Here is a 21,285-nt window from a genome sequence, read left to right as displayed (position 1 = left end):
AAGTCCTTCCCCTGGATCTCTATTAGCAAAAGCTAGACTGAGTCCTCACACTGAAGCCAAATCCCATTAGGGATGTGCACCACTCCAGCTTAAAAATCATTCGTACCATTCACTGGTTCTTGATTCCTGATGAGAATAAGTTGTGCTTCTCCAGCCTCATCCTCGCCCCACTCCAGCAAATGCACATGCTGGTGCACACGTGTGCACACAAGCAAACACAACATGCTGTTCCAGGCCCTGTGCTTTCACTCCTTGCTCCACTCTAACTGCAACGTTTTTGGCCCCTGCTTCTTTAACCTTGCAACAGCCTTTTAATTTCTACTCATTCCTTAAACTCTCACTTCTACTCATTCTTTAAAACAAAGGGCCTTCCCTGTAGAAAGCTCTCCCTGACCCACCCCTAAAGTGGTTAGACGCCCCCTTCCTGGATCCTTCCCTAATGGCTTGTGAATATCGTAGCTGTTGCCTATTACTGGGAGTAGAAGTCTGAGACTCCTGCAAACTGCATCTTGGTATCAGAGTCACCAAGAAAAACAACACAGTCAAGCACTGGATGGAACAATGCTTTACACAGAGAAGAGACAGCACAAGATTAACTTCGGGAACAGGCACTGGAGGCCCATGGCCAGCTGGTCCCTCCTGGCAGGGCCACTAGCCTGCATGCCACCATCTCATGCTGCAACAGGAAGACCCTGGTCTCTCCCCTCAGGGGACAGATATAGCAGAAGAGTTGGCCAGATGCCATGACACACACACTTAAGTGGAACAAAGGAGTACACACTGATTCTGAAACAGGAAGAAAGATTCCCACACAAGGTGAGAAGTCCAGCACAAGCCATAAGGACTGTATTCTCCTGATAAGGAAGTGTCTGTGCCCAAGACCCATTCTTACAGTATCAAGAGAGGTCAAGATTGCAGCACGAGACCACCTTATATTAATCATCGGTCTGTGTACCTATCTCCCCTGCTAGAGACAATCTTACTGGGAAATACTAAGAAATCAATGTTTACTAAATAAATAAAAACATATTTAACAAGACCTTATTACAAACATATACAAGATTCGTTCAAAAGCCTTGCCCACTAATTCCTTTGTTTATAGACATTTGTCCCCTTTCAAGAACTAAAGTTCTTTAACAAGGAATTTCTAAAATAATTTTAAGTAGAAAAGTTTTACAAGCATCAACAGGTATGACAATTTAATTTAACAAAAGGAAAAAGGGTTATCCTTTGAAATGTGACTAAAACACCATGAATTCATAATGCATGAATTTGAAAGTTTGCTACTTTTAGAGATCAGCTCTGGCTCTGTAGGGGGGGAAAATGCCAGCAGACCTAAGCCTAACCTCAAATCACCAATCACAAAAGTTAATGACACGTTGGCACACTCTAAGCCTCCTGGTGAACTAAGTAGGTTCAGGGGCATGAAAGACACCAACCAGGCCCTCCAAGGGAAAGACATCTCCTTTCTGTAAGGGCCTCCATTTATTTCAAAATCCTACGCATTTGGGGATATAAATAAGGAATTAATAAGCCTACAGCTAACTGTGTAACTTTCATTTAACTGGTCCGTTTCTTAGATTTATTTTAGGATACACAGCTTTCAAAAATCAAACTGTTTTTCAAAGCTTGAAAATGACAAGTGGCACTACTAAGCTAAAAGAACTCACCAGAGTATTTTTTGTATTTGCCATTACACATGAAAATCTTTCTAAAACGGTGTCCTGCTTTGAACTTTACTGAAACTTCATCTTCCGGTGGCTCTGTTTTCACAGTTTTCACATACATGAATGAATGTCACCGTGGTCTCTGGAGAGCTCTATGAGCCTCACCAGGTAGCAGCACTACTACATTCTGGTGAATCATTTCACTAAAATACAACAAGAGGCTTAAGATGTCTATTTCCATTGACGAGGTATTCCATATTTGATGCACCAACCTAAGACCACCCAATAGGTTTAATACATAGAAGATGGTCACAGTTAGGAGGAGTAATCAAAATTCAAAACAACCCAAAATCTTTAAAGGCTGCGCAATCAATGGTTAAAGAAAACTGCAGTTGTACATTCAAAAATAATATAGCTGTTAAAACTGCTATTCTGAAAAACAAAAAGGCACACAAAAAACAAATACAAAAATAAGCCAAATCCCAAAAGGTTTGGCAAACTGATGGTAAGACTTGCCCAATATGAAAACCTAAAGTAAAGGGGGTTTGTTTGAGAAAAGATGGCAATGCAGAGGGGCCTTAAAAATATTATTATGGAAAATATGTAATAACATAATAAAATGCTTGTGACAATGTCCAGTTTTAAAAAACGGAAAACTAGGCCAGGTGTGGTGGCTCACACCTTATAATCCTAGCACTCTGGGAGACCGAGGCGGGAGGATCGCTCGAGGTCAGGGGTTCGAGACCAGCCTGAGCAAGAGTAAGACCCCGTGTCTCTACTGAAAATAGAAAGAAATGATTTGGACAGCTAAATTTGGACAGAAAAAATTAGCCAGGCATGGTGGCGCATGCTTGTAGTCCCAGCCACTCAGGAAGCTGAGGCAGAAGGCTGGCTGGAGTCCAGGAATTTGAGTTTGCAGTGAGCTATGATGACACCATTACACTCTAGCCAGGGTGACAGTGCGAGACTCTGTCTCCAAAAAGGGGGGGGGGGGATGAAAAAGGAAAAACAAAATTGTATATACAGTAGGATTACAAAAATATTTGCATGGAGAGAAAGAACAGCTATTAAAAAAATTACAGAGAAAAGCAACGTGGAGAAAGGAGTTGACCTGAAAGCACAGCCACCACCATGAGCCTCCTCAACAAGCCCAAGAGTGAAATGACCCCAGAGGAGCTGCAAAAGCGAGAGGAAGAGGAATTTAACACTGGTCCACTCTCTGTGCTCACACAGTAGGTCAAGAACAACACTCAAGTGCTTATCAATTGTCGCAATAACAAGAAACTCCTGGGCCGTATGAAGGCCTTTGATAGGCACTGCAAGATGGTGCTGGAGAATGTGAAGATGTGGACTGAGGTCCCCAAGAGTGGCAAGGGGAAGAAGAAGTCCAAGCCAGTCAACAAGGACCGCTACATCTCCAAGATGTTCCTGCGCAGGGACTCGGTCATTGTGGTCCTGCGGAACTCACTTATCGCTGGCAAGCAGGGCCACCTTCCTGCCGACATCTTGGTCCCCTGTCCTGTGAAGACCTGCTCTTTGTGATGGCAATAATAAAGCTGTGTTTTTTTCTAGTGAAAAAAAAAAAAATTACAGCAAAATGTTTACAACAATTGTGTGGGGTAGTGGAACTAGGGATTAACTTCTTTTCCGCCTCTCTGTGGTTTCTGTGTTACTACTTCAGAAAAAACATCATTTTAGAATATGCACGTGGCCACTGTGCAGGATGATGTCCCACCTCTACTGACCAGAACGTCTGTTTGCCTGCTCAACACACTGCTCCTGACCATGATGATTCCGGTGTCACAGGCTCTCTCTCAGCTTCATCCCTTCACTGGAGGATCAGTGCTCCTTCTCTAGTCCAAGAAACTCCCCTTCCTCATTTAACTGCTGCTGAGTCTGATACAGCCTGCAAAACCAGACCAGTTAGGTCAGGTAGAGAGCTCTAGGGGGAAACAGATCGTGCCTGTAACACCTCCTTCAGTACAGCAAGCAATACCACGTGTGAAAAGTGAGGGGGTTTGGGGGGTAACAGAATCAAAACTTCAGGAAGATGAATAAAGGAAAATGTTTAACCTAGGAGAAGACAAACACTTTAATCAAGATGGTTTGCAGTAACTATACATACTTCATCTCATGTGAATTTTTAAAGTATTTTTAAACCCATCCAAAAACATTCACTAACTCTGCATCACATGAGCTTGATTCTGGCTTAACACTACAAACCATTTACAGAAAGCAGTTAAGACTGACAATTTTAAAGTTGACAAGAGTGTGGAGCAGCTGAACACTCAGAGTTGCAAAATGGTGCAAGTATGTTGGAGAAGTGTGGCGGTTTCTTACAAAGTTAAACACAGACTTTGTAGGACCCAGCAATTCCACACCTAAGTGTCTACGCCGGAGGAAGGAAAACCTGTGACTACAAATAGCCTTGAAGACAAATGTTTACAGCAACGAAAACTCCAAAACTGGAAACAACCTAAAGTCGTCCATCACCTAGCACATAAACAAATTGCGGTATGTCCATACAATGGAATATTATTTGGAATGAACTACTAATAAATGCAACAACAAAATGAATCTGAAAACATTACGCTGAAAGGAACAGGCAATATTTTATCTATAGTGATAAACATTCTGTAGTGATAAATATTGAAACAATGGCCGGGGAGAGAGGATTAAATAGCATGTGAGGAAATACTTTTAGAGTAATGAAAATACTGTCTTTTAATTGGGGGTGGTGGTTATAAGGGGATATATAATTGACAAAACTCAAAAGATCTGTACACTTGAAATGGGTGCAGTTGACTATATGTAAATTATGCAGCAACAGAAGTACACTAATTTCGCTATTAGCAAAATTTAAGAATCTTCTCCCTCCTCCTTTCTGTGAAGAAAGGTGGTTCAATGGCTTATAGATTCATCTATTTTGCCCCCAAATGATGCCATACACAGCTTTTTATCCCAATGAAATCATGTTTTTTAATGATTTAAAGAGTAAGATTGGCTTTATGACAACAAAATAATATTTCCCATCCCCACCCCCAAAGAGTCACAACAGACTGCTGACAGTACTCTGAATACAACATTCATTAATTCCTCTTCCTTATTCTTCCTGTTCAATTTAATCTTTCCCTTGGACTCACCTTTCTGCTGGAGGAAATCACAATGAATTCTTAGATTGGGCACAGTGGCTGACGCCTATAATCCCAACACTTTGGGAGGCAGGAGGATCGCTTGAGGCCAGGAATTTGAGACCAGCCTGGGCAATGTAGCGACACCCCATCATTTAGCTAGGTGTGGTGGAGCACCCCTATAGTCCCACCTACTGGGGAAGCTGAGGCAGAAGGATCGCTTGAGCCTAAGAGTTAGAGGTTACAGTGAGCCATGATTACACTACTGCACTCCAGCCTGGGTAAGAGTGAGACCCTGTCTGGAAAAAAAAAAAAAAAACACGACCTAAAGGCCCAGCTCAACTCCCACCATATGGACTTTATGGAATTAACTATTTGAGTTTCACCAACCCCAGTCAGGATCATTTATTTCTCTGTGCAACCAATTGTTCCCCAACAGAACTGTCCCAAGTGGTAACATCTCTCCTCCATCCATGGCTTGGACAATCACCCCTGCTCCATGCCCCCAGTCCCTCAATCTGAAGCTATCAACTAATACAGCTCAACTGCTCCATAATGAGGAAAGCTGACTGACCTAATAATCACATATCTCTGGCTTGGGTCCCAGAGCTGTGGGAGATTTTGCCTTTCCTCCTCACTAGCTGCTTTAAGGGTCCACCCTTATCTTCTTAACCCCTCCAGAAGGCAAAATCCAAATGGGATTCACTTTTGTAACCCCACAGAGCCTGGTTAATGTGCTACAATAAGTTCTCTTTTAATTGCAGAGGGAAGAAAAACACTTTAAAAGAAGCTGGAAGAGGCTTTAGAAGGAAACCCCCTCATTTGTACAAATGAGGAAGCTGCAGCCTGAATAAGGTACACATTCATACACTTGACAGACACTGAGCACCTACTATGTGCCACTCACTGCAAAGCAGTTGGACTAAAGCCATAGGTTCGTAACATGTGAACGTAACAGACAATATAAAGTCCCACCCTCGTGCATTTTACACTCCACAAGAAAGGATTCAGACAAACAAGTAACATCATGTATTATTTCTTGGCTACTGTTGTGCTTCACTGTACTCACCATACCTGCAATGTGCCTTCCACATGGCCCTGGTGGTCATTCCTTGAGATTGTCACACCTTCTGAGCTTTTCTCACGTGATTTGTTCCCTCTACCTAAATTGCTACCTGTGTCATCCAAGATACAACAATTAAGAAATGCCTGTAATACTGTGCTAGGTATTGAGCGATCAATAGTAAATGGGGCAGAAACAGTCACTGCACCCCCAAAGCTCACAAAGTCACAGAGCTCACATATAGGAAAGCAGATATTATACAAATCATTTAATAAATGTCCATGATTCAAAGTGCTGCCAGTGAGTAGACGGTACAACTATGGGCATGTTTAACACGGGCTCCTAACCTAGAAAGGTCTCCTTGAGGAAATGACACTGAAGCTGAGGCATGAAGGCCAAGACAAGACTCCCCCTGAGAACAGCAGGATAGACAGTGTTCTGGGCAAAGGGAGCAACTGCAGGAAGAGGAAAGGAGATTGTCCGGGGCTCTTAAGTCTGTGAACCTGGATGAGGAAACAGTCACACTTTCACTAATCTCTTACTGAAATAGTATTCCCTAATTCTACGATTGTAGGCCATAAACCAGATATATAAATAACTGTGAGTCTGATATCAATAAAAAATTGCAAATACTCTTTATATTGCATCATAGTATTTGCAGATATCTTCAAGTATCTTCACTGCTTTGAAATTACAATAACTGGACCCAAGATCAGGACTTGTTATTCAGTGGGGGACAAAGAAACATATATTAGCATATCACAAATTTGCTCTTTAATATTTTGATGGCTATAGTTCACTGTAATCCTTTGTAATCCTGGGCATTTTATTTACGGCATTTCGAAACATTCTAAGAAGAGGTCAACAGATTTTACCAGATTGCAAAACAGTCAAGCACCTTTGGAAAGAAGAAAATGACATGTGGTTTGAAGCAGACAGCAAGAAAGAAAAAGGCTCAAGGTGTTTTGTTTCGTTGGTTTCAGGGGGGCCAGGAGGAAGGTAGAGTCCACAGAGCCTGGCAAGCCCTAGCCAGAATGTTGACATTTAAGACCCAAGGGAGCCTCTGGAGGTTTTAAGGAATAGCATGATTATTTTCATTGTTACCTGGAAAATGAAAGAAGGCCAGAAAAAAGGGTAGGTGGCAAAGCTAAGGTGGGTCTTGGGGAAAGGAGCTGAGTGGCTCATGTGCCCCAGGTTCTGGTGGCCTGGATTAGGAAGACAGCAAAACTGAAGAACTTTTAGAAATAGAGCAATTTCAATAGAAACACAGCACTGAAAGAGGAAACCTTAAACTTAGTATATAACCAATATATAAAGAACAACCCTATCGCTCAGTTATACTTCGGAAGTTGCAGGTTGCTGAGCCAACCAGTGTCAATTCGCTGCTCTTTCATTAAGTGGGCTTTAATATATACATCTGATGCATCATGTCTGTTTTATGCCAGCAAAATTCATCTAAGAGATTCCAAAGGCTTTCCAAATAGTTTTATTGCAATACAATTTCTTTTAAGGGGACGCAGCACGGCTAGAAGTCACACTTCCTGTGTGCAAGATGCAAGACTTAGATTTGCAAAGAGGCACACATTCCAGTCCATGGAGGACGCAAAGGTTGGAAACACAAGACACAGCCTTCTTTTCTAGAATTCTGTTATCCTCCAATCTCACTTATTAGGGAATGTGTTAGAGAACTAGAAAAGGTCTCTGAGGAGTCAAAAGCAATTTCAAAGTCCATGCATGAAAGCAAGGACACCTTCTATCAGGATTTTTTTTTTTAACCTTTACTTCACACAGTAATAGCCTGGTTAACTGACTTCCCATATTATAATTAATCACATGATGAAAATATAAAGACACACCCACAGTGGTAAGTGGCAAGTGTCCAAAAAATCAGGAAAACCTAAAGTTAATGAAAAAGCACAAGTCAATGAAGTTGTTCTGAAATGTTTTTAAAGCAGTTACAGCCTCTAAAAGAAATCTCATGAGTGCTAAGTATGTACAACAGGTAAAAGCAATGAGCACTGACTGCAATCCGGGTGAGCCGCTCAGAGCCAATTCTCAGGGGGAAGCTACCAGACTCATCTAAAGCAGTTTTATTTAGCTGCAAACTCCCAATTTTATCTCTTTGCTGCCTTTTGTCTGTAAACAATGGTATTAACACAAGAGGATTCTACCTCTTTATCACTCTTTTTTGGTCCTTTCTTTTTAAGGATTATAAAACTCAAAAAATTAATTTATCTGGATTTCTATGTATTTAAGTGAACCTTGAATGCAGAAACTCTGGCACACAGGCCAGAGCTGTTTCCCTATACATCCATAGGGTGTATGAATACTTTATTTAAAACAGGATAACAATAAACATATAAATAAGCCTTTCGGTAATAAACCCTAAGGTATTCATAATAGGTAGCTGATGGGAAAAAATCATTTCTAGGAGGTTCCAGTGGGCTGAGGTTTCCCACCATCTTAGTGGATGATGTGAGAGTGCAGAAAGGACTGAGAAATTAGAGGATGGTGTTTAACTAGATGAGAAGTAATAACCAGGGAAAAAATTTCTCAAAGAATTATTTTCGTATCCTTGGGGTCAGAAAAGCATTCCTAAGCAAAGACATAAAACTCATAAAGGAAAACCAAACTGAACGACAGAAAAATTTAAAACTTCTATAAGATACTATAAACATACTTAAAGGACAAAGGACTACAAGAAAATATTTGCAATATATTTAATAAATATCCAAAACATAAAGAGCTCTGATAAAAAAAAAAACAGTAAGAAAAAGACAAACAACCCATTAAAAAACATATATGGATGGCTGACAGACCAAGGAAATAAGCTCAATACAGAGAAAGGCAAATTAAAACAATGACAAGTCATACTTTATTCATTAGTGAACCCAACGAAGCTTTGTAATACTAAGTGTTGGCAAGAATGAAGGGAGGCCAGGCGTGGTGGCTCACTCCTGTAATCCTAGCACTCTGGGAGGCTGAGGCAGGCGGATCGTTTGAGCTCAGGAGTTCGAGACCAGCCTGAGCAAGAGCAAGACCCTCGTCTCTACTAAAAATAGAAAGAAATTATATGGACAGCTAAAAATATATATAGAAAAATTAGCCGGGCATGGTGGCACATGCCTGTAGTCCCAGCTACTCGGGAGGCTGAGGCAGGAGGATCGCTTGAGCCCAGGAGTTTGAGGTTGCTGTGAGCTAGGCTGACGCCACGGCACTCACTCTAGCCCAGGCAACAGAGCGACACTCTGTCTCAAAAAAAAAAGAAAAGAACAGAAGAAAAAGAAAAGAAAAGAAAAGAATGAAGGGAAATAAAGACTCTCACATGCTCCAGGTGGGTGTGAACATTGGCTAAATTTTCTAGAAGGAAAAAATCTCTTTCTACTATAAAACCTGAACACAGACCCTGAGCCCCCCTGTGCTTGCAATTCAATTCTATGCCTCCATTACCACGTGTGAAAGATGGACAGAAAGAAATTTTTTTAAGTTAGCAAAATATTGGCAACAACCTAAAGTTCTACTGAGTGCCCCCTAAATGGCTGGGGACTCTTCTAGGAAGAGAACCATCATAAGGAAGTGGTCAAATTATCTGCAGTATGAAAAAGAATGGCATGGAAAGATCTTCTAGACTTTGTTAAATGAGAAAATGTGAAGTCACTGCCCATGACCCTACATTCCATTTACATAAGCAAGAGGGGGAGGGAAGAGGAGGGAGACCTAAATAAACATGTATGTAAATACACAGAAAGTTCACACCCACCCAGGGATGCAAAAAAAGAAAAGAACCCACACAAAAACACTGGAGGGATGTGCAAACCACTGGCAGAGCTTTTGAGGAAGGCAGTACGAGTACATGACGGATGTAGGGGGACTTCAGATTTGCTCAGAACATTTCTGAATTTAATCTTGAATTTTGTTTCAAAATTCATACATACCACGATGTAGTCACACTATTTTTCTTTTGGACAAAGTTATTAACTGCAGTGGAGAGTGAAACCCAGCCAGTCTGGGGCAAATCCAAAATGACTTTTTGTAGGTCACCTAGCCAAACCAGTTATTTACTAAAGTAAAGGGTTTGTAAGCCATATGCCCTCCAAGTAATGTGTACTGTACATATTCACATTGGGCTCTCTCACACTTAAGTCACACCAAACAGGGGGATATTTCAACTTTCTAGCATACCCCCAAATCTGTCTTTCAAATACCAGCTAATGCATGATAATTCAGAGCCATCACTTAAATGGTGGCATTACATGATGTCTGCCTGGATTTCCTAGCTAGTAATACACAGTGTATTTTGCAAATATAAGGCAAAAATCACGTTAAAAACCAAGAAGTTATGGTTCTACCTTTACTTACCATTTTGTGATTCAGAAGAAACTACTACTGAATTCACTGCCTTTAACATGGATTCAAATACCCTATTTTAAGATTACCACCACCAACTTCTTATAAAGAATGTAAAACCTGGGTCTTTGTTCCTTCCACTGACATCTTAGCTGGATCTTTTTTAATGCAGGAAGAGAAGAGAACCAAGAAGAGAATTATAGGAACAAGAGTATCCAAAACTTAATTTTTTTTTAAATTGGAAGGAAAAAAACCGAGAATCTAATTTCTCAACTTGGCCCTGCTTTAGTTTAACTCGAACAAATTTAGAGAAGCAACATTACTACAGCTGAAAGAGTGCCAACATTTACTTTGGCAGAAAAAAACCAAAGTCACTAAAGTTATTTTTTATTACTACTGAAGTGCTGCAAGCAGGAGCAACAGCATGTTTATTTTATCCTTTTTTAATGGATAACCAAGAGCACTGTTTCAAAATTTCCAAAGTCGTAGATTAAAGGAAAGAAAGTAGACACTGAGTAATACACATACACACAGCCTGATGTTAATTTTTCAGTCTAGGTGCTGAGTGCTCAGGTGTTCATCATACTGTTCCTTCAGCTTCTCTAGATATAAAATTTTTCATAATATGAAGTCAGCTGGGGAAGAGGTTTAATCAAATTCATCCGGATGAGCCTCAGGTTAATACGGAATGCAAAATCAGAATAACAACCAACACTTACTGATTGCCTCCTAAGTACCAGCAGATTGATTTAATGAAGGGTCCTCAGTAATGCTTAAGAGTTTAAATTTTATCCCATAAGCGACGGAAAGCTAATGAGGACTTGAGCAGGAAAGCAACTTTTTTCCAAAGAAAGAAAACTGTGACAACAATAGGGAGATTAGAGGGTTGTGCCTTATCACCTCTGACAAATCAACACGTGCAAATTAATAGCGGTATGCATGAAGTACTAGAAAGTTCTGCTGGAAAAGCTAAGGGATTTTAATGCAAATGGTGTGTTAATCAGGCAAGTACTTATGAAGTAAAGGTTTTCACAAATTAGCAAGGAGGGAGATAGTGAGTAACACACTTGGGCAAAAACACTCATGACCCCAGAGCCCCAGGGTATCACTGAAAATAGGAAGTGAGCTTTACCATGGAGCTTAACATGTAAATCCATACACATATGAAAAGTCAGCTGCACAAAACTTACCCCTCCAAAATAACTGATGATATCAGACTTTAGCAAGGATGTGTATCACCAGGGACACAGACCTTGCTGGTAGGAGTGAAGTGTGCCAACTTTTTCAGCAAACATTTCAGTATTTGCTAATGTTTGAAATACACACACCCTATGACCAGGCAATTTAAATCCTAGGTCTACACACTGCAGAACTTCCCATTATGTGTGAGTCGGGCGATATAAAAATGAAAGGTCTCAGCTACATTACCTTTAGTGGTAAAAACCAAAAAAAAAAAAAAAAGGCAACTTACTGTCCATAGCAAATAGGTTTGTATGAATTAAATTCAACCTCAAAGCATTTCCTCCCCTAAATCACATTTCACATGTAAACTCTTTTCCTACACCAATTCCAGCATCCTCTTTCACGATGCCCCCAGCCTCCTATATGCTTGCTGAAGAAGGCAAAGAAAAAAAGATTTAAGTGAAAATTAATAAAACCACCCCACAGGTTTGTTACAACACCAACCATGTCCTTCCTTCTCCTTAAGTGCTAGGGTGGGCCCACAGTGATTCTTCTCCACACTCAAGTTTTGGACAAAAGGTCTCTCTTTTTCTTAATTCTGGAATTCTTTTTATCCTCCAATCAGAATTCCTTCTTTACACTCTATAAGGATCTAGCTTTCCTACTCCTTGAGTTGAGAAACACATATTCTCTCCCCCACTTCAACCTCCATCCATCTCCCTTCTCCCCCTGCCCCTATTCAGTTCCACATAAAAATCCCAGACAAAATGCGGCAGTCATGGCTGAGCTAGACCTGGGGTGGTGGTGAAGTCTCCAAAGGCCACTAGCAACCACCAGTATGGGGCTCTGCAGAGTGGGTTTATACTATACAACAGCTGGGTAACTTCTGCCCACTCCGTTCCCATAATCAACTCCATCGAGGCTGGACGCGGTGGCTCACGCCTGTAATCCTAGCACTCTGGCAGCCTGAGGGAGGAGGATCGCTTGAAGGCAGGAGTTTGAGACCAGCCTGACCAAGAGTGAGACCGTGTCTCTACTAAAAATAGAAAAAATTAGCTGGCCAACTAAAAGTAGAAACAAACAATTACCCAGGCATGGCGGCGAGCACCTGTAGTCCCAGCTACTTGGGAGGTTGAGGCAGGAGGATTGCCTGAGCCCAGGAGTTTGAGGTTGCTGTGAGCTAGGCTGATGCCATGGCACTCTAGCCCGAGCAACAGAGCAAGACTCTGTCTCAAAAAAACACAAAAACTCCCTTGTGTAGCAGACTGGGCAGATATGATACTGAGGGGCGGGGGTGCCCCTCACAGCCTACCTCTCCTGAACCTATACCTGAATTTTCATCAGCCAGCTACATTGGTATTAGAGTTCCCATTCCCTGTGGAGTTTTCCCCTTACACTTTTTACAGCATGCTCCCACAGTGTATTCGCTCTCAAATAAGGAGTTGTTTTGCTTTCTATCCGTCATATTTTTCTTGCCAACTTTCTCCTGAAATTTATCTATCATTTCTAACTAGGCAGAATCCTTGATTGGTTTCTTTTTCAGACTTGATTATCTATTAATAATAAGCTATAATGAATAATAAGAGTTGTTCTGTCTTTCTTCTTAAACTCTTCTGGATAAATATAATAAATCTTACGCTTCAGTAACAGCTATTCAATTAACAAAAATCATATTTTACCTTATTAAGTCATTATTTTTAACAAGTACCTTAAAAAGCAAAATGAAGTCAGCTAGACCTTGATTCCAGTTTAACTCCTCTTTCCATTAAGAGTTTCCTGGAAAACAGACTGGCCAACACAACCCTGGAAAGCCCTACCCACGACAGGTAACAAGCTGAGTCAAAATCTCTGAATCTGGGCCCCTTGGGGTTCAGAGGTATCATCTCATTTTTATTAATAAAATCAGAGCAGTGGAGAAAACTGGACATCCACTCCAGCCACCACCCTCCCCCTACTACATGTTGCTTCAAGATACTTCTTTCTCCAAAGCCCAGTCTGTTCATCAGTAAAAATGAAAGAACAGATTCGGCTTTACAAAGGTGTATGAGAATAACACATACTTACTGAACAAGCAAGGCACTGTAAATATGGTAGTTACTATCATGGAGAAAATTCAACAAAGCACTGTTACTATGAACTCGTTTATAAAAAACTAAAAATAAGAAAGTGTTGCTTTCTAATGAAATATACAGTAATAAGTTTTTGCTTTGTCTAATGTGTTCCCTCATCCAAAAGGTATACCCTGAGTTTGAGTGCTGAAGGCCTTGTAACTTCGGGAAAAGTCCAAAATCACAATCCAATTGTGCCAGGCCTATTTCCAAGAAATTAGCATGGCAACGCTGTGTGGAACAGTCACTGAAAATTCCAGGTGGCAATCGATGAACCAGAAAAGGACTGCCTCTGACAGCAACAGTGCAGCATCTCTCCTCCAAGGGCCAGCTCCATCCCAGGTACACGGGCCCAAAAGACCCCCTGGTTGATCCCAGAGGACCCCAAGAGGCAGTTATTTTCGTTCCAACAAGGAGTATGGAGATCTCTGATCTAATGCAGAAGAGGAATCACTAAACGGACAGGAGAACGTGAGCTCTCTTTGTCAAGGGACTGCCAACCAGATGCATGTTCTCTGGCAACTTTGGGGGGGATGTGGAAATGGGAGGGGCTGGGCTGGACAGACCATTGTTCCAGTGGTAAATGACTATCTCCAAACAGCTTACAAACCCTAGAACTGCTCTGGCTCTCCCAGGGCTCAGTATGTGACAATGCCAAATCATACTGGACAGTGATTTATATAATTCCCTAAGTGCACTGACAGGAATATACTCTCTCTCTCCAGGGACCCTTTTAGGCAAAGATCATGTCTCCCACACCACAGAGAATGCTTAAGCATTTTAACAGGCATGCAGAATCTGATGGATTTGCATTAACCTGGTTTTTCTGCAAGTCAGCTAAAACTGGACTGGACACTCGTGGGGAGGAGAGGGACTAATACAAAATGAAATTAACTAGGACATTTATCAAGTCAAACTTTAGTCAACTTAGGTAGCTTAAATAAGGAAAGGAGGAAACATTCATTTATCTCCTTTCCTCCAGCACTGCCTCTTTTCCTCATTAACATCATGGGGAGAAAAATGCAAAGCAATTTCCCCTCTAACTTTTCTTCTGAAAATTAAGGCAGTCCTTTTCTCCTACAAGCTGCTCAGTGAACATTATGCATCAATACAGAAGCACCAGACAACAGTCTCACCATAGCCTTGTTAACTTTTTTTTTTCCTTCTAAGAAAATAGCCCCACTGCCCCAAAGCCCCACTATTCATGGCTTAATTTGCAAACCCCATTAGACGAAAAGTACCAGAAAATTGCTTGTCCCATTTCATGCAGTACCTTCCCTGTAGCAGTGACACAAGCAATTAGGCTAATACAACTGTGTCCCAACAAGAGGAAAGGGGACAAAAGTCTCAACTTTCCTAAACGGAATGAAATTTTCCCCCACTACGGAAGCAAGGTTCAGAGGGTGAGAAAAGGGAATTGCAATGCAGTTAAATTCACTACTTAATAATACAAGACCATAATCAACTGCAAGTCCTTGAACTTACATTACGCCTTTCTACTGGGATGCTCATGTAATTTCAAATGTATTACTGTAAAAAGCCAGTCATTGGAGAGGCAAGAGACTGGGGGGGGGGATAAAATGGACTTTAATTAAAATATGAATAATCCAAGTCCAGCTAATTCAAAGCATCTGACTTGAACACCTCGTCAGCTGGGAAACAGCAGCTGCTTCCAGTTACAAGCGATTTTGAATTAACCGGTATCAGTATCTAATGAAGAAGCTGTGTATGTAGGAAGTTTTCCAATTCCGAACATACAGCTGTGCACACTGCCTTTTTTAAAAAAGAAACGCCAAAGATCCAAAAGCCTGTCTACATAACCTCTTTCTAGGTCAAAACAAAGTTTTCCAGCTCATTCTTGTCTTTGCTTCTGACCCCAAGGGCCAGACTTTCTGCGGCTCCATGCTCTGAGGTTCTCCACTCTCAGACCCCAGACACTTTGCCAGAGAGATCAAACAGCTGTTCCTGCTGCCCGCACACCTCCTCGGCTGGCCCGAGGTTGTAACCCCAGGACAGAGAGATGGAGGTAGCCCAGCAAACATGTTTTAATCCTATCACACAAAATAGGAAACCTGAAGGGCTCTTGTAGTTCAGCGACCTACCCAGAGACTGCAAAGCTAAAAGCCCAACCAAAACCTCCTTTAGCCCGGAGGTTCTTACCAGCCTCCTTTGGAAAGAACAATCCAGCAGGATGACCAGTTTCTAACTGCAGGTGGAGCTTCAGACCATCAGATTGTAAATGGCTTTTTAGGGGTCCCAGTGATGTGATCAGGGATTGGAATTGCGGGGAGGGGAGGGGGATTGGGAAAAGGGGAGTGGAAACCTCTAAAATCTCCTTCCTAGACTAAATGTAGCAAAGATCACCATGGACAGAAAAATCCAAAATCAAAGGAGAGTCAACAAAACTGCTTGCCCTGGCCTTTTAAGTCTTCCCCTTCAGACATTAAAAACTTACTTTCACCTGCTGGATTGTTATATAATAAACCACTCTAGAAACATCGGTTATTTGGCTGTGTTTGATTATCAGAATTTAGGAAAATAAACCTGTAAGTGCAGCAACATGCTGCTGAATTGCCCTTTTCCCACACATTTCCTGTTTTACAAATGGAACATGTTTCTTCAGAACAAAATACTAGATTATGCATAGAAATATGCAGCTTTTCTGTAAAGATAAAATAGAATCACATAATTCTCTAACATAAAAATCCATGTTTCTTCCTATACCTCTAAAGAAACATGCAAAAACACTAAAGACATCCCCCCAAATTCTCATAAAATGCAAAGAAACAATTATTTATTAATGCTCCAAGACTTTTTTTTTTTAAAGATAGGGAAGGGAAATGATACATGACAGACAAATTTTTAGAGATACAGAAGAAAAGAAAAATAAAACAGTATGTTCTTCAGTCAGTATCCCCACACTAATGACATTGATCTTTGGAAACTCAAAGCCAGGGTCCTACAAATTCACATTATTTCCAAAAATCATGCTTCAAGAAGACTACCCTGAAAAACAGTTTTTTAAAGAACACAATCATTAGTTGAAAATCACTTCCTCACTTTTATAAATAGGAACCTGTCAAGGAGGAAACTACTGGGGACAATGTTAGAACAGAAGATTGTAAGTGCACATCCCATATATAAATTATTTGGCCATTCAATTCAGTGCATGTTTACAGAGAAGCAACTGTGTGTATGTATTCAATAATTAGCAAATAAAACTCAAATTTTTAGCCAGGCTAAAATTTTTAGCAGTGGCTCACACCTGTAATCTTAAAGATGGTGGGAGACCGAGGCAGGAGGATCACTTGATGTCAGGAATTTGAGACCAGCCTGAGCAAGAGCAAGATCCCATCTCTACTAAAAACAGAAAAATGAGCTGGGCCTGATGGCAGGAGCCTATAGTCCCAGCTATTCAGGAGGCTGAGGCAGGAGGATCACTTGAGCCCAGGAGTCTGAGGTTGTAGTGAGCTATGATGACGCCACTGCACTCTAGCCTGGGAGACAGAGCAACACTCAGTCTCAAAAAAAGAAAAAAAAAAAAACCTCAAATTAAAAAAAAATAAAAATAACAGTGGGGAAGACCAGGACATGCAAAACTCTCAGTATGAGGAAGCTGTGATGTTTCCAGGCAGAAGGAATCCCCCCTCCACCTACCCACACATGAGGAAACTTAGCACTTAAAAAATGAATACTCACAAAATCTAGTAAACACCATATTCTGAATCACCCAACTTCCTTCTCTGTAGATGGCTACTTGCTGGGCTTTATTCTTTATGTTAATAACAAAACATAAATATAACCTCCTAACCTAGTATCATACCGTTTAATTCCAGAGACAAAAATCATTAAGACTGCTGCTTTAACACATGGGAGAATGATTTTTAAAGAACCACTGGTAGGGAGGGGGGAGAGATTGAGTTTACAAACTCATTGACTGTGCCAATAATACATAAAATCCTAATACTATAAAATGTACGGCCAATGCCACTCAAAATTGAGTGACCCAGGCAGCAAACTTCTGACTCCCATTTTACAGATAAGGAAACTGAGGCAGGGGGATACTAAGTAAATTAAGGGATTAAGTGATGATGGAGGCAGTATTGAAACCCAGGGCTCTGGCTGCAAAACTGAGGTAGTACCTCCTGCCAGGACAGTGAAGACAAACAGACATCAGCATGAAACATCTCAACTTGGGGGGAAGGGTGTCCAACCCTGGGCTCTCTTTTTCCAGCCTTGTTTCCAAAGCTGCAATTTGGAGGAAATGGCTAAATCACAGAGTTGTGGTAACACGTGAATAGGCAAAATAGTTTGTAAAGCATTTAGGTAAGATATGCATTCAATCAATGGCAACTATTCTCCAATGAAGAACTTTTCTTTTTTAAAAGACATGTTTAAAAGCTTTCAAGGTGAGTTCTGGATACAAAGCAGCAAAACAATAAGAACTCTACACACAAATTCCTGAGAATGCTCTCTGTCTACAAAACGAGACATGACAAAAGTTTTGGAAAATGCATGCTAACGCTACACAGGCAATGCGTTATAGCTCATGGTCTGTCAGGCTTCCTTCCAGAATAAAAACTGAAGAATGGTCCCCAGAAAAGAAGAATGTAGAAAGCACTACACCAAAAGAAGCTTTTTCAAGCACTGTTTAGGCTTCACAATCCCATCACTGATTTAAATACCTTTAAAACTAGGAGAATGGCTCTTCAGTCTCTACTGGTTCAGAAAGCTGGATCTTCCAGAATGGATAGTTTCAAACTTCTGCTGGTACCAGAGATCTTACTGGGGATCCCCACCCCCCTCCATGAATACAGGGCTGCTCTGGTTGGGACAGAGACATGAAGAAAAAAGTGAGCTTCTGCGCGAATCTACCCACAAGAAAAAAAAGTCAGTCCCAAGCCCTTCTACACAAAGTGTGGGCCCAGCAGCGTGGGTCTTCCCTGAGAGCTTGCTAGAAATGCAGAATCTCAGGTCCCAACGCAGACCCGCTGAAAGAGAAGCTGCATTTTAATAACACCCCTGTGTGATTAGCACGCATGGGCCTCAAACCCTCCTGAGCCTTTCTTCGTCTCAATCCTAGATGCCCCCACATGTCCCTTCCCACCACAGAAGAAAAGAGTCTACATTCAGACAAATAATACAAAGTGGATAATCAATATATGTGGAATTAAAACTGGGAAGCAGGTGTGCCTGGCTTCCGGCAGGGCCTCTACTTTCCATTTAAAAAAAAAAAAAAAGGAAAAAAGAAAAATAAATGAAAAAAAAAGAAAAAACTGAATAAAATGAAAGGGAAGTAAAATCATAGCATTCTGGAGAGGAAATCTACGTTCCAATCAGATGCTGCTACTGGCAACTAAGGAAAATTCAACTGTAGGAAGGTAAAGCAACTTGCCCAAGGTCCCACGGCTTTTTCAAGGCAGAGCAAAAACCTAAACCAGAGGGCAACAGCTCTGCAACACGGTCACTGCAAAGTCCAAAGGTACAGTCTCAAGTTCTAGCTCTACCACACGTTAGCTTGACCGGACTTGCAATCGGAAACTTCCATAAAATATCAATTCCACACCCTATAAAATGAGGGAAGGGGATTGTCAGCTTCCTCACAAATAGGTTCAAATACATGAAGACCCAAGGAAAACCCCGAGCAAATCATTTCCTCTGAAGTGCTAGGATCTACAGAAGTACTATGGAATGTGTATGCTCCCTCTGCATACATCTCTTATGTTATTATTCTTTATGTAAAAACAACAACCAAAAAACAACCACCAATGTCTACATAATTACTCAGGGAAGAAATGAAACTGTTGCAGTGAGGCTAACCACATCACCAAATAAATGTACCTATCTTCAGTCTGGGAGGTCAATTCTAAGCATCCTTCGTGGAGATCCTATGCAGGGTCTGACTAGCCCACTACTTCAGCTAGAAGAAGCACTTCAGACATATGTAAATACTGCCTGAATGACAGAGAGTTTTTGCCAACTCTGTAAATCTATATTGTTCATGGACATCTACAAAGTGTCCTAGAGCAAGAAACTGGTCTGGCACCCAAAATGCGGAGGGACACTTCCCAACACTAGACTAAAAATCCAATGTTAGGAAGTGGTTATCAAACCAGAAACTTCACTTTTTAACAAGACCTTCCACAGCTCAGACTTGGGCTAGGGACTAAGGGTGGAGTGTGGAAGAGGAGGCCTACAGATTAGGTTTTACAGAGGGCTGGGAGGAGCCAAAGAGCTATTTAAAGGTTTTCCACCTCCCAGAAGGGAGCAACCACCTAACAACTGGCAAACATTTCCAGGCCACCAAAGAGATCATGGCTCAGCATATCTTTTGATACATTCTAGAATATTCCCCAGCACACACCAGACAAGCAGGCCTTTTAATTTTCTAAGGAGGAACAGCCGCTGGCATTTCCCACCTTGCCTGCCACTGGCACGGGCACACGCCTGACTTTAAGAGGTTTAACAAAAGAGTTATAGCCCCCAACTTCCTTGACTTTAATTAAACTTGGCTTCCACTTCTGAAAAATCCTCAAGTTTTTATTTTGTTTTGTAGTCTCACTAATGCTTTTAAATGAGAGATGCTGTGAAAAGGAAAAGCAAATTCTTTGCAGCTGCGTGTGAGCATTCTGCCAACTGAAGCACAGGAAGAAGCTCTCCCATGTTAAAAATTTCCAACTGGGAGATTTACAAAACAGCAGGGGGGAATGGATGGAGCAGAGGGAGACGTGTGCATGTGAAAGAGCTGCAAAAAGCTCCCTTTTTTGTGTTCAAGTCCCAGGAGCTTTGGAGGCTTGTCATGCTTCAGCGATTGCCACCCCCCTCCCATTTTACACCCTTTCTAAAGCCACTGTCGTTTCCATGCAGGCAGAACCATTCCATTCTGCAGAACCACTTCTTAGCTGTTCCTTTCTTTTACCCTCATCTCCCCAGGCCGCCCCAGCACTCATTCTGCCACAACTGGATAACGGAAAGAAGCTTAACAGGGAGGTGGCAACCATTTTCCTCCGACTAAATGAAGTCCTGGCGTTAAGCTGCACTCCTAAGAAGGAAATGACAAGCGTTTTGGCAAATGAACTTTTTATTTTCTATTAGCAGCAGCAAGAAAACCCACTGGAGACAACAGCAAAAGTTCAAAGATGAGCTTTTAGGTTGTGTTTTGAAAGCTCTTCGGAAAAATCCAGCTCTACCCTTACAAAAAGCAGGTCAAAAATGCTGTCGGAGACGGTTTGAAGATTTTAACTTTCCATATTAAGTGATGGGGCTTGTTCTTTCCAGAGAAGGAAAAAGTGGTGGTCACCACCCCTTAACACAATTTCGAGTAAGTATGTGGGCACACTAGGGGCAAGCGTCCCGTTGTCGTCCACCACCCAGCCTCGTTCTGGACTTGGGGGGAGTCCATACATACTTTCTATAAGCCCTTCTATTAACCGATCCCCTCTCTGTGAGCTCTGCGGTTGGTTAAGGCTTCGAAGAAGTTCTAACCCCACAGCATTCTGGGAGTCTGTCAATACACATTTCATGGAACCAATTTTCCTCTTATTGAACTCTCAGCTGAATTTTATTCTCAGGTCCCCAAGTAACACAACCACATCCTCAAGAGTATAGGTAAAATAATATAACCATAATATACCCCTCCAGTGATCAGCATGCACACAGCCCAATAATCTGCCATCGCACATCTACAGGAATGTACAGTAACAAAGAGCTGGCAGACAGAGGGCTGGGAGGCACTTGCTAAAGTCCTCAGTAATGCAACCGAGGTGAAATTTTGTTCATGCATCACA

General features: G+C 41.5%; 2 protein-coding genes across 2 annotated transcripts in view; one reads left to right on the top strand and one right to left on the bottom strand.

Moving 5' to 3' along the window:
* JARID2 (jumonji and AT-rich interaction domain containing 2) overlaps positions 1-21,285 on the bottom strand; it is a 243,775-nt gene that overhangs the window by 202,562 nt on the left and 19,928 nt on the right. The gene's annotated exons all lie outside the window — the stretch shown is intronic.
* LOC123638297 (small nuclear ribonucleoprotein Sm D2-like) lies at positions 2,760-3,241 on the top strand. The gene has a single exon (XM_045551831.1). It carries the CDS (start codon positions 2,964-2,966, stop codon positions 3,207-3,209), a length of 246 nt encoding a protein of 81 aa, XP_045407787.1. The 5' UTR covers positions 2,760-2,963; the 3' UTR covers positions 3,210-3,241.

Source organism: Lemur catta, chromosome 5, assembly GCF_020740605.2.
Source record: "Lemur catta isolate mLemCat1 chromosome 5, mLemCat1.pri, whole genome shotgun sequence".
NCBI lineage: Eukaryota > Metazoa > Chordata > Mammalia > Primates > Lemuridae > Lemur > Lemur catta.
This window is presented reverse-complemented; position numbering and strand designations above follow the sequence as displayed.